The sequence below is a fragment of the Dunckerocampus dactyliophorus genome, chromosome 9, assembly GCF_027744805.1.
Source record: "Dunckerocampus dactyliophorus isolate RoL2022-P2 chromosome 9, RoL_Ddac_1.1, whole genome shotgun sequence".
Taxonomy (NCBI): domain Eukaryota; kingdom Metazoa; phylum Chordata; class Actinopteri; order Syngnathiformes; family Syngnathidae; genus Dunckerocampus; species Dunckerocampus dactyliophorus.
Window position 1 is genome coordinate 31885608 of NC_072827.1, and position 15310 is coordinate 31900917.

At 43.7% G+C, this 15310-nt stretch overlaps 1 protein-coding gene and 1 pseudogene across 1 annotated transcript; one reads left to right on the plus strand and one right to left on the minus strand.

The window, feature by feature from the left end:
* The first annotated feature begins 57 nt into the window (after positions 1–57).
* On the plus strand, positions 58–3315 carry LOC129187529 (uncharacterized; annotated as a pseudogene).
* A 4156-nt stretch (positions 3316–7471) lies between these two features.
* Positions 7472–11230, minus strand: LOC129187188 (gastrula zinc finger protein XlCGF57.1-like). Its single transcript, XM_054786065.1, has 2 exons — positions 11114–11230; positions 7472–9672 (listed from the first exon to the last, which is right to left on the minus strand). Exon 2 carries the CDS (start codon positions 9454–9456, stop codon positions 8275–8277), a length of 1182 nt encoding a protein of 393 aa, XP_054642040.1. The 5' UTR covers positions 9457–9672; positions 11114–11230; the 3' UTR covers positions 7472–8274.
* Between the last annotated feature and the right edge of the window lie 4080 nt (positions 11231–15310).

Here is a 15310-nt window from a genome sequence, read left to right on the forward strand (position 1 = left end):
GAGAATGAGCACCCCAACAGGATGGATATACATGCAACGACCCTAGCTAACGGACATATGACTATGAGTGCTCTCTGCAGATGCGGCAAGGTTTGCAAGAACCTGAGAGGTCTAAAGATCCATCAGACCAAGATGGGCTGCCTGAGGATGCAAGTTGTGCAGCGCACAGTGTCTGTATCTGTTACAGCACCTGGTGAGATGGAGGAGATTGCGTGCCCGGAGTCACCCCACAGTGCTCAGAATCTCCAAGCACCACATGCTTCCCCTCAGAGAAGACCATCAGAGCATCGTCGGGTTCTGTGGTCAGCTGCCAACAAAGAGTCCGAGTGGCATCAATTTGATGAAGATGCAGATGCAGCCCTGGAAGCAATAGCCAAGGGAGATGCGGAAAGACAACTCCAGACAATAAGCACCATCATAATAAGCATCGCATCAGAGAGATTTGGCGTTAAGGAACAACAGACCACAAAGACCACAGCAAGACCAATCCCAAACCGCCGGCAAGGGAAGATCACTCAACTTAGGAAAGAGCTGAAGATGTTGAAGAGCCAGTACAGAATGGCAAGCGAGGAAGAAAAGGAGGCGCTGGCAGAGCTTCGCGACATAGTGCGCAGGAGGCTAACCACCCTGCGGCGTGCAGAATGGCACAGAAAGTGTGGGAAAGAGAAGGCACGAAAACGCAGTGCTTTCATTTCCAATCCGTTTGGTTTCACAAAGAAACTGCTGGGGCAGAAGCGCAGTGGCCACCTCTCCTGTCCTGAGGAGGAGATTAATCACTTCCTAAGGAACACCTATGGTGACAGCAGGAGGGAGCAACAACTTGGGCACTGTAACACCCTCATTTCCCCACCCGAACCAAACACCCTACTTGACGTTAAAGAACCCACACTCAAGGAGGTGGAGGAGATCGTCAAGGCAGCCAGAGCATCTTCAGCACCAGGACCGAATGGAGTACCATATAAGGTCTTCAAGCAGTGTCCAAGGCTTCGGAAGCGGCTTTGGAGAATCCTGAGGGTAGTTTGGAGGAAGGGGAAGGTGCCACAGCAGTGGAGGTTTGCAGAGGGCGTGTGGATCCCCAAGGAAGAAGATGCTACCAACATTGAGCAATTCAGGACCATCTCACTCCTCTGCGTAGAATGCAAGATCTTCTTCAAGATAGTTGCCAACCGCCTCACTGGATACCTCCTGAAGAACAACTTCATTGACACCTCTGTGCAGAAGGGAGGCGTCCCTGGCATACCAGGCTGCATTGAACACACCGGTGTGGTCACTCAGCTTATCAGGGAGGCGCGGGAAAGCAAGGGTGACCTGGCAGTGCTTTGGCTAGACTTGGCTAATGCATACGGCTCGATCCTGCACAAGCTAGTGGAAGTGTCCCTGACCAAGTACCATGTCCCAGAAAAGATCCGGAGTCTCATCCTTGACTATTACAACAACTTTAGTCTGAGGGTGTCATCTGGGTCTTCATCATCAGCATGGCACCGTCTTGAGAAGGGCATCATCACAGGCTGTACCATCTCCGTAACCCTGTTTGCATTGGCCATGACAATGCAAGTAAAATCAGCAGAAGTGGAGTGCAGAGGCCCCTTGTCAAGAGCTGGGACCCGTCAGCCCCCAATTCGAGCCTACATGGACGACCTGACGGTAGCCACGACATCATTACCCGGGTGCAGGTGGGTCCTCAAAGGCCTCGAAAATCAAATTTCTTGGGCAAGAATGAGCTTCAAACCTGCCAAATGCAGGTCTCTTGTTCTTCGGAAAGGCAAGGTGACAGACAAGTTCCACTTTGCTCTGGGGGACACTGAGATTCCATCCGTGTCTGAGAAGCCGGTGAAAAGTTTGGGGAAACTCTTCACCAGCAATCTAAAGGACTCTGCAGCTCGCCAGTCAACCTCTGATGACCTCAGCGCGTGGCTTTCTGCCGTGGACAAATCGGGACTACCGGGAAAATTCAAGGCTTGGATCTACCAGCACAGAATTCTGCCCCGTCTTCTCTGGCCTCTTCTGGTTTACAAAATTCCCATTACCACCGTGGAGAGCTTCGAAAGGACGATCAAGCACTTCCTCCGCAGGTGGCTAGGCTTCCCAAAGAGCCTCAGCAGCATAGCCTTCTATGGCCGGAACACCAAGCTGCAGCTTCCGTTTAGCAGCCTTGTGGAGGAGTTCAAGGTCACCAGAGCCAGAGAGATGCTGCTCTACCGAGACTCCTCTGACACTAAGGTCTCTTCAGCGGGAGTGGAGGTCCAAACAGGAAGGAAATGGCGTGCCCAGGAAGCGGTCACCCGAGCCGAGGCGAGGCTGCAGCACAACATCCTGGTGGGCACGGCGGCATATGGGCGGGCTGGGCTCGGGAGCATTCCAACACCTTCCTACACCAAAGCCAGGGGGAAGGAGAGGCGAGATCTCATTCAGGGGGAGGTGCGGGCAGAAGAAGAGAAAGTTCGCCTCAGCAGGATGGTGGGCATGGGCAAGCAGGGGGCCTGGACCAAGTGGGAACAGACTGCTGACCGGAAGATCACTTGGGCAGATATGTGGAAATCGGATCCATTCCGTATCAAGTTCTTGGTTCAGTCAGTTTATGACGTCCTCCCGAGCCCGTCCGATCTCTTTACCTGGGGCCTGGTAGACTCACCTACCTGTCAGCTCTGCAAGAAGAGGGGTTTGATGGAACACATTCTGAGCTGCTGCTCCAAGGCCTTGGCAGATGGACAATACCGCTGGCGCCACGACAAGGTCCTGCAAGCAGTGGCAGATACCATCTGTACCGCCATCAGCTCAAGCAAGGCACAAAGTCCCACAAAGCACTCCATCGCTTTTGTTCGCGCTGGTGAGAAGCCTCAGCCCCGTCCAAGGGCGCAGGGAGGGCTTCTCTCTACAGCAAGAGACTGGCAGCTCCTGGTCGACCTAGGAAGGCAGCTGAAGTTCCCGGACATCATTACCCAGACCGCACTCAGGCCAGACGTGGTCCTGATGTCCGGGGCTACCAAGCAGGTGGTGATCTTGGAGTTGACAGTCCCTTGGGAAGACAGGATGGAAGAGGCACAAGAGAGGAAGAGAGCCAAGTATGCATCTCTGGTGGAGGAATGTCGGAGGCAGGGATGAAAGGCCCGCTGCGAGCCTGTGGAAGTAGGCTGCAGGGGCTTTGCAGGGCAATCCCTATATCGGGTCCTGGGTCTCTTTGGGATCTGTGGGCAGCAGAAACAAAGAGCCATCAAGAACATCTTGGAAGCTGCTGAGAAAGCTTCCAGGTGGCTCTGGATCAAAAGGGGTGAGGAGTGGCGGAGTTTTGCTACCTAGACACAAGTCGGGGGCTGATCATCCCCGGCTGGGTCGCCTGGAAGAGGGTGTCTGGACCTAAGACCCGAAACACCCGATGACGCCAGGTCCATTCTCTGACGATGTGTCTCGATTGCACCTCAAGGTGTATTATATCACTAGTATGACAGTCGATCATAACTAAGATATTTCATATTTACTCAACAGACTCATTTTAACCATTTTTTAAAAATATGATATCTGACTTGGATTCTTTAGTTTCTTTATTTAGATTGTTCCATAAATTGACTCCTTTTACAGAAACACAATGTTCCATCATTTTAGTCCTGAATTTTGTTTTTTTGAAAATCACTGTACCTTTTAACAAATACTTGCTTTCTCTTTTTTCAAATCGTTTCTGAATATTAATCGGCAAAGTTTTTTTTATAAGCTTTCACCATAATTTGCAATATATTATAATCTACTAATTCATGAAATTTTAATAGTTTTAACTGAAGACATAATGGATTTGTTGGGTCTCTGTATTGTTTTCTACTGATTATTCTTATTGCTCTTTTTTGCAAAATAAATATTGACTGAGTATATGTTTTACAAGCATTTCCCCATACTTCAATGCAATAGGTCAGATGTAGAACAATCATGGTGCTGTACAACATATACATTGCTTTGTTATCCAGGGAATCCTTTACTTTATGTAACAATGCTATTATTTTGGATATTTTTACCTTTGTATACTGTATATGTGATTTCCAACACAACTTCTCATCCAGAATTACACCCCAAAACTTGGTTTCCTTTACTGTATTAATTTCAATACCATCTATATTAACTGAAGCACCAGAGTCTATCCGTCTGGTACTGAATATCATGAAGTTTGTTTTTTCCACATTTACCGATAATTTGTTTACATCAAACCATACTTTTATTTTTTTATTGATTTATTGTTTTATACATACATATATATTTATATACACACACACACACACATATATATATATTTATAGAGAGAGAGAGAGAGAGTATATGTATGTATGTATGTATATATATATAGAGAGAGAGAACCTTTATGTTATAGGGATTTTATGTTATAGGAAGCGTAAAATACATGTAAATAGCGTAATCCTTTCCAAGATCTTCCCAAACTCACCCCTTTGGCACTTCAAAATATTCAAAGTCCACCAAATATGGTGGGAAAATATAAGAAAACGTTAGCATAAACATAGTACAGTAACATTCCAATATAAAATAAGGTAATAAATAAGATTACTGTAAATTAATAAAGCTGAAAAACAAAAACAATCTCACCGTTCACGAGATGTCTTGATCAGGAGCGCAAGTGGAGGCAGGAAGGAGGAGGAGGACAAGCCTGAGTCGAAATGCGACTCAAAGAGTCTAAGAGTCAGCTGGTCTCACAGACAAACGCACACGCGCTACACGATAATGCTGTGTGCCAAATGTTAATTTGTAACTTAACTTAATTGTTTAAGTTAGTTTCAGGGGGACTACGAAGAGGAAGGAGGTTGAAGCAACAAGCCTGTCTCTCACACAAACTCACGTACGTGCTGGATAACTCAGCCAATGAGATGAGAGCTTAGGCGGTGTCCCGAAAATCAGCCAATGAGTGCGTGATGCGTCAGAAGGCGTCACCAAGTGTTAGTCTGAACTTGCACCGACTTGAGGCATTAATAAAGTTGATTGAAAAAAAAAAAAGACTTACACTGACTTGACGCTTTATGTTATATGGAATTTCTTCTGTAATGCGAAGCAAAAACTTTACATAAATTCTTTATGTTCAGTGGAATTTATGTAAAATGAGGTTTATGTTATGCGAGGTACTACTGTACTAATATATATATATATATATATATATACTCAGCAGCTGGATAGCTCGGTTGGTAAAACCAGGGGGCCTGGGTTCGAATCCAGCAGGGTACAATGAGGATTGTACAATATTGCATACATAATAAAATTAGGCAAGACCCTTAGCGCTACTGCCTAACTACCTCATGATGAGTGATACAGAACAGAGAGACATACCGACTCAGACGTCGCCCGGGTCAACAAGGTCTGTGTCAGGTGCTGAGGAACCAGGGCATTATGGCGAGAAATGGGCTACTGGAACACGAAACAGACGGCAATGGACACGAGATGCGAACAAGGCACTGTTGGAATGCTACTACTCCAGTAATCCTAATGAGCGAGGCTACATGACGAGAATGTGGGACATATGCATGCTTCGATACCCACAGTCTACATTGACACCAAAACAGCTAGTAGCTCAGTGTTCCAGCATACACAAACAGCAACTGCTATCACAGCTAGAGATTGAGAAGGTACAACACGTTAATGCTACGGCAAGGGGGATAGGTCAGAAGGGGGAGTTAACATCAACGCCCCCCCAGAGATTGGCTACCAAGCCCCAGTGACAGACGAGCTGAATGAGAGAGTAAATGACCTGAGAGATAAGATCATGGCTAAGATAAGAGCCTGTCAACCCCGACACACACTAGCGAGAATGAGTGAAGTACCACCAGAAAGTCTCCAGGCTGATGTGAATGCAGCAATAAGAACGATCCCTACTGCGACAATCACTGAAACCAATGAGCTGATATACAGTACAGTAGAGCAACAGTGATCCTGGAGATGCTTGGTAAGCATAGCGATAACATGAAGGTCAAGAAGGAGGCACCATGGCAGAGAAGGTTGGAAGCCAAAATCAAGGCAACACAGATGGAATTAAGCCAATTGTCAGAACTCTAGAAAGGTGGAACCAGCAAAGGGGTACCCAAGAGGTTCAGTCAGATGTCCATACTTGAGGCTCAGGAAACTGCCAAACAAAGACTCCAAGCCTTGGCTGCAAGACTGTCAGATACACAAGAGAAATAGAAGCGATGTCCCCCTGAGCTGGGGGACAACAAGAATTGCCCCACTTGCCCGTCGCCTCTCAATGCTGCCAATGCCAGCGTGGAATTAAGTCCAGCTCCTCTCGAGAGGACCAGTTCCAGAGCCCTTTCTGTGTATCAAGGTGAGTACAATTACATCCAGCTGGAACTTCTCCACCTCGCGCACCAGCTCAGGCTCCTTCTCCACCAGATAGGTGACATTCCACATGCCAAGAAGGCGTAAGGCGTAAATACCCACCTGTTATCCCCATGTCAACATGATGTGTTATTTGTTGCACATGAGTGTCATGCAGAGCAGACTTTACGTTGACCAGGAAATGTCCAATTTTTAACCACCAATTACACGAATGCCCAAAGATATGTCTGTCAATGTAGTGAATGATGAGCAGTATTATTAAAAGTTCTTATTTTTCTAGCTTTTTTTGCTCAGACCTTTCAATCATCTTCAATTTGAATCAACAATAGCAAATATATAATTTAAACCAGGGCTATACAATAATAACGGGGCGATATGAGGGAATTATGACTCCATACTGATAAATCCAACAACATTAAAAAGAGCTCAGATAACTCTGCAGGTGAGCAAATCAAGCGCTCCTTTTTTTCTCCTGCCCGTGATGTCAATGGCCTGTCATAACTTCCCCAGAGCTCACTTGTAAACATTCACTTTCCGAGGAAGACATTTTGTGTGCTCTGCAATGAGGGGGGAAAAACCCCATGGAACACACAAAACACTTTATCAGCCACCTGAAACGCCAGCGCCACAGCATTTGAGAAGTGCAAAAGGTTTGCCAGAGACCTCCGTAGCGGCACACTGGCTACTCGGAGCATGTGTCCGAATATAGCGCACTTTGCTGGGCCACAGCAGGTGGCTCCCTCCCCTCTATACTCTGGTTCTCACGATAGTTGTGATGTAGTAGTAGTAGCAAAGTCATGATATTTGATGAGGACACATCAACAGGTACAGTTGGTAAAATCCTAATTTGTTCCAGTCCTTCTTACCTCCAGGTGTGCACAAACTACAGTTAAATCCAAATTTTACAAAATTAGATATAAAGTATCTAACGTAGATTTTTTTACGTACATTCTGGGTGCCTTCTTCAGCAAAAACCTGGAAAATTCTATTCCGTTTTTTTTTTTTTAATATGGCCTCCAAATGAGTCAGTACCTCACCAGCCATGAATCTCACCAAACAGCACTGCTCATTGGGACGCTGTAAAGTCAACCACAGACCCCAAGACGTATACATGAGTTAAAATCATGCTTAGAGCTTTATTTACAATGCATTCAAATCTCATTGATTACAACTCCAGTGCTCAGACTTGTTTAAGTCCATACAACCCAGCAAACAAACATTTCCCAACACAATGAAAGACTGTGGCTTCCTTCCAGTAACGCCCCAAAACAATCAGGCAGTGGACACAGAGTGCCCTCTACTGACTACACCAACTAAAACGAAAGTGAAAACTAAAACAAAGTAACTAAAACAAAGCAGACATGATACAATTACGGCTGGAACAAATACATTGGGAAACATTACTTTATAGGTGTTGCATTCAATGTCCACAATAAAATACCAGTACTGTACTTTTTAGAATTTGCAATAAAATGTTATAATTTTGTCAATTTGACTGTAATTTCTTATTATAATCACAAAAAAATACCTGACAAAAATTCTTGAAAAATAAAAATATATTTGTATCATCACACAGATTTCATCAATATGTAATACAAAAATATTGATTAAATATCATGATGCCCTTTTATTACATACAATTGTTTGCGCAAAATCAAATCAACTGTGCAATTTTTTTTAAAAAGGAAAAAGTACCATTTTGCTCTCACTCAAATTCTTCAAAGGCCTCCTGAAAGCGGTCCGTAGCCCAATGAGTGAATCATTACAACACTACTTTCCAGACCCAATCTGGAAGTAATGGAACAGGAAGCGACTTTATTTGTTACAACATTCTGTGCATCTTTTGCACATGAATAAAAACAGGATGTATTTATTGAACAAAGACACATGCAAAGAATGTTACAACACAGTGGCAACACAGTGACTGCATGGAAGTCAGGCGAGTCAACCAGCAGACCATCAGTGACTCTGCATGTGTCTTTTCAAAACGGACTTCCAAGAAAATGTGTCACCACAATATGAGCAACTAAAAGGTTTTTCTCCTGTGTGTGTTCTCATGTGTGATTGCATCGCTGACTTTTGAGTGAAGCGTGTACCACAGTCTGAGCAACTGAAAGGTTTTTCTCCTATATGCGTTCTCACGTGTGATTGCATGTTTGTTTTGAAAGTGAAGCGTTTACCGCAGTCAGAGCAACTAAAAGGTTTTTCTCCTGTGTGTGTTCTCATGTGTGAATGCATGTTTGACTTTTTAGTGAAGTGTTTACCACAGTCTGAGCAACTAAAAGGTTTTTCTCCTGTGTGTGTTCTCATGTGAGATTTCACGTGTGTCTTCCGATTAAAGCGTTTACCACAGTCTGTGCAAGAAAAAGGTTTTTCTCCTGTGTGTGTTCTCATGTGTGAATGCATGTTTGACTTTTTAGTGAAGTGTTTACCACAATCTGAGCAACTAAAAGGTTTTTTTCCTGTGTGTGTTCTCATGTGTTGAGCCAAATGACTCTTACAAGAAAATCTTTTATCACAAACTGAGCAGTTAAAACGTTTACCTGTCTTCTTTTTAGAGCTTTCAGAGTGTTTGTTGCCAGTGTGAGTCATCATATCACCTTCACAGTCTGTATCGCTGCTCAGAGATTCTTGGGTGAAGTCGCTGTCTTCACCTTCAGGAGAGTGTGACGTTGTGTCGTCACTATCTGACAGTGGAGCTAAGAGGTTGTCTGCTTGTGATCCTCCACAGTGGTCTCCATCAGCTTCTGTTGTCATGTGTTGCAGTGAGCTGCTGCATGAAGGCTCCGCCTCTCTCATCTCCTCACTTGGACTATGATGAAGCTGTGAGGACTCAGGTGGTTTGTCTTCAGGGTCTTCGGTCTTCACAGAGACACCAGTCAGTGGCAACCTGGTGAGATCAGCCTCCTCTGGCCCTAAAAGATGCTCTCCCTCCTGAGTGATGGAGAGTTCTTCCTCTTCCTCTTTAACATAGGGGGGCTGTGGCTCCTCCTCTTCTTCTTTAATGTGGGTGGGCTGTGGCTCCTCTTCCTCTTTAACGTGGGTGGACTGCAGCTCCTCCTCTTCCACCTTAACACAGGGGGGCTGTGGCTCCTCCCCATCCTCTTTAACATAGGGGGGCTGTGGCTCCACATCTCTCATCTCCTCACTTGGACTATGATGAAGCTGTGAGGACTCAGGTGGTTTTTCTCCAGGGTCTTCAGTCACCAAAGAGACACCAGTCAGTGGCAACCTGGTGAGAGCCGCCTCCTCTGTGTCGAGAAAATGCTCTCCCTCCTCAGTCAGTGAGAGTTCTTACTCTTCCTCCCCTGTGGCTGAGTAGGATATTCTTCTTGATGACCAACCAGCTGTGAATGTCTGTGGGACACAAAAAGGAATTATTGTGGAAGCTTTCTGTGCATTCTAAAAAAAAAAAAAAACGGCCCCTCAACCTCACACACAAACACACAGCGAGGTGCCACTCTTCCTGCCTCACTCACTCGGCTGCAGCAGACTACATTTGTTTACACCAGCTGTGACTTTGTAAAACAACACAACACTACATTACACTACACTACACTACACTACACTAGGGCCCGTCAAGGGGAACATTCTAGTTTTTTTTCACACAAGTTTTAGAGAGCGTATGACAGCGTTTTAACGTCGTGTAAGTTGCATCTCTGTGAGATAAACAAAGATAGATGCAAGTGTTAATCCACATGTCCACCAATATCTTAGACGTACTAAAGTGAAATAAAGATCTATGCAGATATACACAGCGTCCCACTTCACTTCATACTTCCATGCAGGATTTACAGGGGCTCATACGTTCACAAGTTCATGTCTTCATTCTAATCATGTTCCAAGTCATGTATTTAGTTGTCATGTGATACATTGGAAGGTGTGGAGCCACTTCACAAAAGACTCAACAGGCGTTACGTTAGATGCAACATGTGCAGTGTGCAAGTTAGCCAGGGCTCCAGCACCAGCAAAGCAAAGAACACTACAAACTTGTGGCAACACATAAAAGTAAATCACAAAGAGGCATGTCCTTATGTTGGCAGCCTTACTAATTCAACTTCCTTATTTTCATTTAGTAGTCTTCTGCTTCTTTGTGTTCAATCCTATTTTGGCTATGATAAGAATTGATGTTCACTTACAGTAAATATCCTGTCTATGTCAACGCTCTTATTTCATATATCAGATTATATATCGGATATCCCAAATATTCCCAAAAACCCACATGGGTCGGGCTCTATCCTGAACAAGCTATATGTAAAGTGGCTCCACAAATCTTACGTAGGCGGCCACGAAACACTTTAGCTTGTTGTATTTACTCTGCTGCAACTGCGCTCCGTGTAGGGAATTTGGGGTAGTTTCCTTTGTTATCCCAGTATTAAATATTGCAATCAGCTGTAGAATTACTGATCATCTGTCTGTTTACACTGGAGAGTCGGTGCCAGCGAGCAAAATGGGTGCCAGCACATATAGGAGTGGAGGGGAATGAGTTGGTAGATACATATGCCAAGACAGCAACAAGGAGAGCACACGTAGGGGTAAATATTAAGTAGAGTGAAGCCGAAATGAACTCACTTGTGAAAGAAAGGCTTATAAAGAAGTGACAGGAAGAATGGGACAGAGAACCAAAAGGTAGACATTTGTATAATATTCACAAATAAAATATGGCTTTGCATGAACCACACAGACCTGCTAGCAGGCTAGCGGGCTAACGTTAGCGGCTAACAATAGCACATTCATTTAGAACGGCATCATATTTAAACAACTTAAAGAGTGTAAAAGGTTATTGTATTTATATTACCTCATTGGCCACGTGCACTAGAGAGGAGTACAACAGCGTCTTCTGAGAGTTACAACAGCAACTTGTGAAGGCCGCTTCTTGCTCGTTGGCTTGGTGATGTCTTGGTGTGCACCAATCATTAACGTCTTACTGAAACACACGCACTAGCAAACATTGGTTCCACATCAGAATCGAGCTGCACGTCAACGTAAATAAGTCCTATAAATACAGTAATATTGTAAATCTTAACATTTATCAATTTAACACACACTAACTTAACATAATTAACTTAAATGTAAGAATTGACTCAAAGCTGGCTCTTATGGCAGCTTCACTACCAAACAGGCTGGATGACAAGATGATTGTCACGCAATTTGCCGAGCAATGCGTGTCATATATTTATGTATTTATAGCGTGAAGACCAGCACATTGATATTATGTTGTTTGTTTGTTTAGTTTATTTGATTTAAAAAGGTCTAGCCATGCCAATTACAATGTTAAATACTCGTGAGAAATTAAACAGTTGATAGAGGACAATAATAATGAATATGGAAATACAATAGGGATGACATTTCAATGGGCAATTAGGTAGAGTTCAAGGGGTTAAAGAACACTACCCCAGGGAACTGTGTTAAACTTGTACAATCACACATGGGAGGAAGGAAAGTTACCAACAGAGTGGAAAGAAGCAGTTATAATCCCGCTGTGTAAACCAGGTAAGAATCCGGAAGAGGACCTCTAATTTGGGTAAAACAATGGAAAAATTGATAAATGAAAGACTGGTTTATCATTTGGAATTGAAGGAAGTACTAAAAAGTTACCAAAGTGGTTTTCGTTTTGTTTGGAAGAAGAAATTAGGAAAGGACAAATTAATAAAGAAAGTGCAATGTTTTTTGATAAACAGTAGAAAAAGCTTTTGTTATGTTGTGATACTTTTCCTGTGATTAGGTTGTGCCTCCTTGGTCATTTCCTTTTCTTTGGTCACGTGTTCGCCAATCACATCCTTGACCTTACATAAAAAGCTTAGTTCATGTTCGAATGGTAACAGGCCGATCCAAAATGACACGTGACGTCAATACATTGAGGTATTTCCCAACGCTTGTCAAGATTCACGACATTCGCTCTCCACGTCTCTCCCCTTCTCTGTCAGTCACCCGCTGCGTGCTCTACAGCCGGACTGGCACGGAAGGTCACTTGAAGGAGCGTCTGCCATCACCATGGTTACCGCAGCAGAAACTCTGCTGCATTAAAAATGTAGAAATGCCTGTTTAAATGTAGCTTCTGTGTAGGCTATCACGTTATTTGATCCGTAAAATACCTTCACTGCTGACAAGATATTTGATGTGGAAAAAAGGCGACGCTCCGATTGGAGGATAGGATTTGAGTGGGAATGTTTAGACTTACAACAAGTTGCAGGGGGAATGTTCTGTGGGCTTTGACTTCCGGTTGTCGGCGAAACGAAAGGCAAGGTTCGAGGCGCCCAAATTGAAGCGTGAAAAGTGCGAGATAAGGAATACAATAAGTATTGAATATACAGTTGAGAGATTTGATGTCTGGACTGGAGGTGGGTTGTGGGAAGTGGACTGCATAAGTCTCGGCCGACGGCCTATATGGGCCCGGTACGACGAGACCGGTGCGCCACGACCGGCAACAAACCAAAAGAGACACGAAGAGCTGGTGGCGGCGGTGCGGAGGGAGCTGAAGTGCGGGTGCAACCAAACTGTACCGTGAGTGTAACAATGGGCTGTAGCTCAGATGATGTTAGCGACCAAGGGGCAGAGGAGATGGAGTACACACACACGTAAAAATAGCAAGGAAACAGTCATGATCAGAAGCAAGCAGCGGAAAAGATCATGATGGAAGACAAACAAAGAAAAAATAGGAGCTAAAACAAACGGCAAAGAAGAGTCAGATGAAGAATGCAAAGTTCTTATTACAATGAGCAAAGATAAAGGACATTTTCACCCAGTTCATTTGACTAAAGCAATTGAAAAAGAAATAGGGAAAGTTAAATACGCCAAAATGCTCAATAACAGAAGAATACTAATATCAGCAGCAAGGACATATGATGAAGTTGAAGGACCTTGATGGAGGAGAAATACAAGTACACATACCAGGAGAGGAAGCAGCAATAAGAGGAGTTCTATCAAACGTAGCGATGGAAATGTCCATGGATGAGGTGAAGAGAGAAATAAGAGGTGGCAAAATAACAGAAGCTAGACGACTCCAAACCAGCAGAGGAGGAGTAAAAAGTGACAGTTTGTCTGTATTACTTGTATTTGAAAAGACAATACCGGCAGACATACGTATAGGATGTATGAATTTTAGGGTGAGGGGGTACATCCCTCAACCACTAAGATGCTATAAATGTCAGAGAATGGGACACACAGCACAGCAATGTCAGTGGAGGCAAAGGTGTGCAAAGTGTGGTGGAGAACATGACTATGGGAAGTGTGCTAGCGATGCTAAGCTAAGATGTTGCAACTGTGGAGGAGAACACAGTGCCGCATATGGTGGCTGTGAAGTGCAAAGACATGCCAAAGAAGTGCAAAAATACAAAAGAGAAAATAAGGTATGATATGCTGAAGCAGTAAAGAATCTAGCTATGTGTGTAATTAAGCTCATCTAGAACATACAGGACATGCACGAGGACTTCCTCAGAGAACACGCCATGGAAGATCTCAATCAGAATGGACTGCTCCCCAACAGAAATGTAACCATAAGTGTGCAATAGAAGAAGAAACATTAATTGTAAGGAAAAAGAACTTTGTAGCTTTTATATGTAAAATCATCAATGTGGCCATCAGGCAAGAAAGGAAAAGTGACAGGATCAAAACGGTTGTGGAAGCTGCAGAACAATATTGAAACATCAAGGACCTGAAAGCAGAAGAAATACATGCTATGTTGACTCTACACAAAGATGCAGGATGTCAGAACGTTCATCCAACACATCACGGTACTCCACATCCTACCATGGAATGCAAGAAGTTTCATAGCAAACGGACAAGAACTTAAGAAATGTAGAAGAGAAAGTGGGAAAAGACCTGATATGATACGTGTGCAAGAAACATGGCTTAGACCACATGTGGATGATGTGTTGCATGGCTATGAATCAGTGCCATTCCATAGAAAAGAAAAGCAAGGGGGAGGGTGTGCAGCATTTGTGAGGGATGGAACAATATAGAAGTATAATAGAATAACAACATTAAATGAAATAGAATGTGTGATTATTGAAATACATCAAGCAAATACAAATATAATCATTATTAATATATATAACCCCTGTAAACTACTAGATGTTGAAACAATGGAGAAGATAATAAGGAGGCATGGTGGTAGAGAGATCTGGTGTGGGGACTTTAATGCACATCATAGTTGATGGGGAAGTCAGCAAACAGATCACAATGGAATAGTAGTAGGAGAACTCATGGATATCAGACAGTTAGTCTGCTTCATCAAGGGAAATGGAACAAGAATAGATATATGCTCAAATAGAATGTCATGCATTGGTTTAACTCTGGTCTCACATAGCTTGGCAAGTTCCTGTGAATGGTATGTAAATGAAACCACAAGTATAGGAAGTGATCATTTCCCCAGAGGTTGTACAATAAACGCAGAAGTAGATGTCAAAGAAAGACCCAGACAGAAAAAATGGTGCTTTTCAAAAGCGCATTGGGGAAAATTCAGGGAGGAATGTAGCAAAGCAGCAAATTCAATATCAATGGAAGGTGGCATAGAGGAATGCACAGTTAAGATGACAAATAAGATAACAGAGGCAGCAATGAAAAGTATACCGTGGAAGTCAATTGGAGGGAAAGGAAAATGGTTCCATGGTGGAATGAAAAGTGCACAACAGCTGGAAAAGAGCGAAATAGCACATTAAGAAGGTTAAGGAAGAAACTCAGCCAAGAAAATGTCAAATGACCAGAGGCCGAAGAGTAATTAAAAACAGTAAACAAAACGCATGGAGGGATTATTGCTCTGCCATAGGAAGGCAAATCAAGATAGGAGATGTATGGTCAATGTTGAAGAAGATGAGTGGGAAAAAGGTGTTTGTTCAAATACCTGCATTAGAAGATAATGGAACAATGGCTGGGACTGGTCAGGAAAAAGCAAAGCAAAAAGCAAGTTTGCGGGGGTGCATAGTGGAGACCATCTGGATGCTAATCATAGAATAGGGAAGGAGAGGATGATACAAGAGAATAGGGATGTGTTTCT

Bases quoted from the DNA above. Each gene is read 5' to 3' on its own strand.
- LOC129187188 (XM_054786065.1), bottom strand. From the start codon at position 9,456: ATGAGAGATGTGGAGCCACAGCCCCCCTATGTTAAAGAGGATGGGGAG.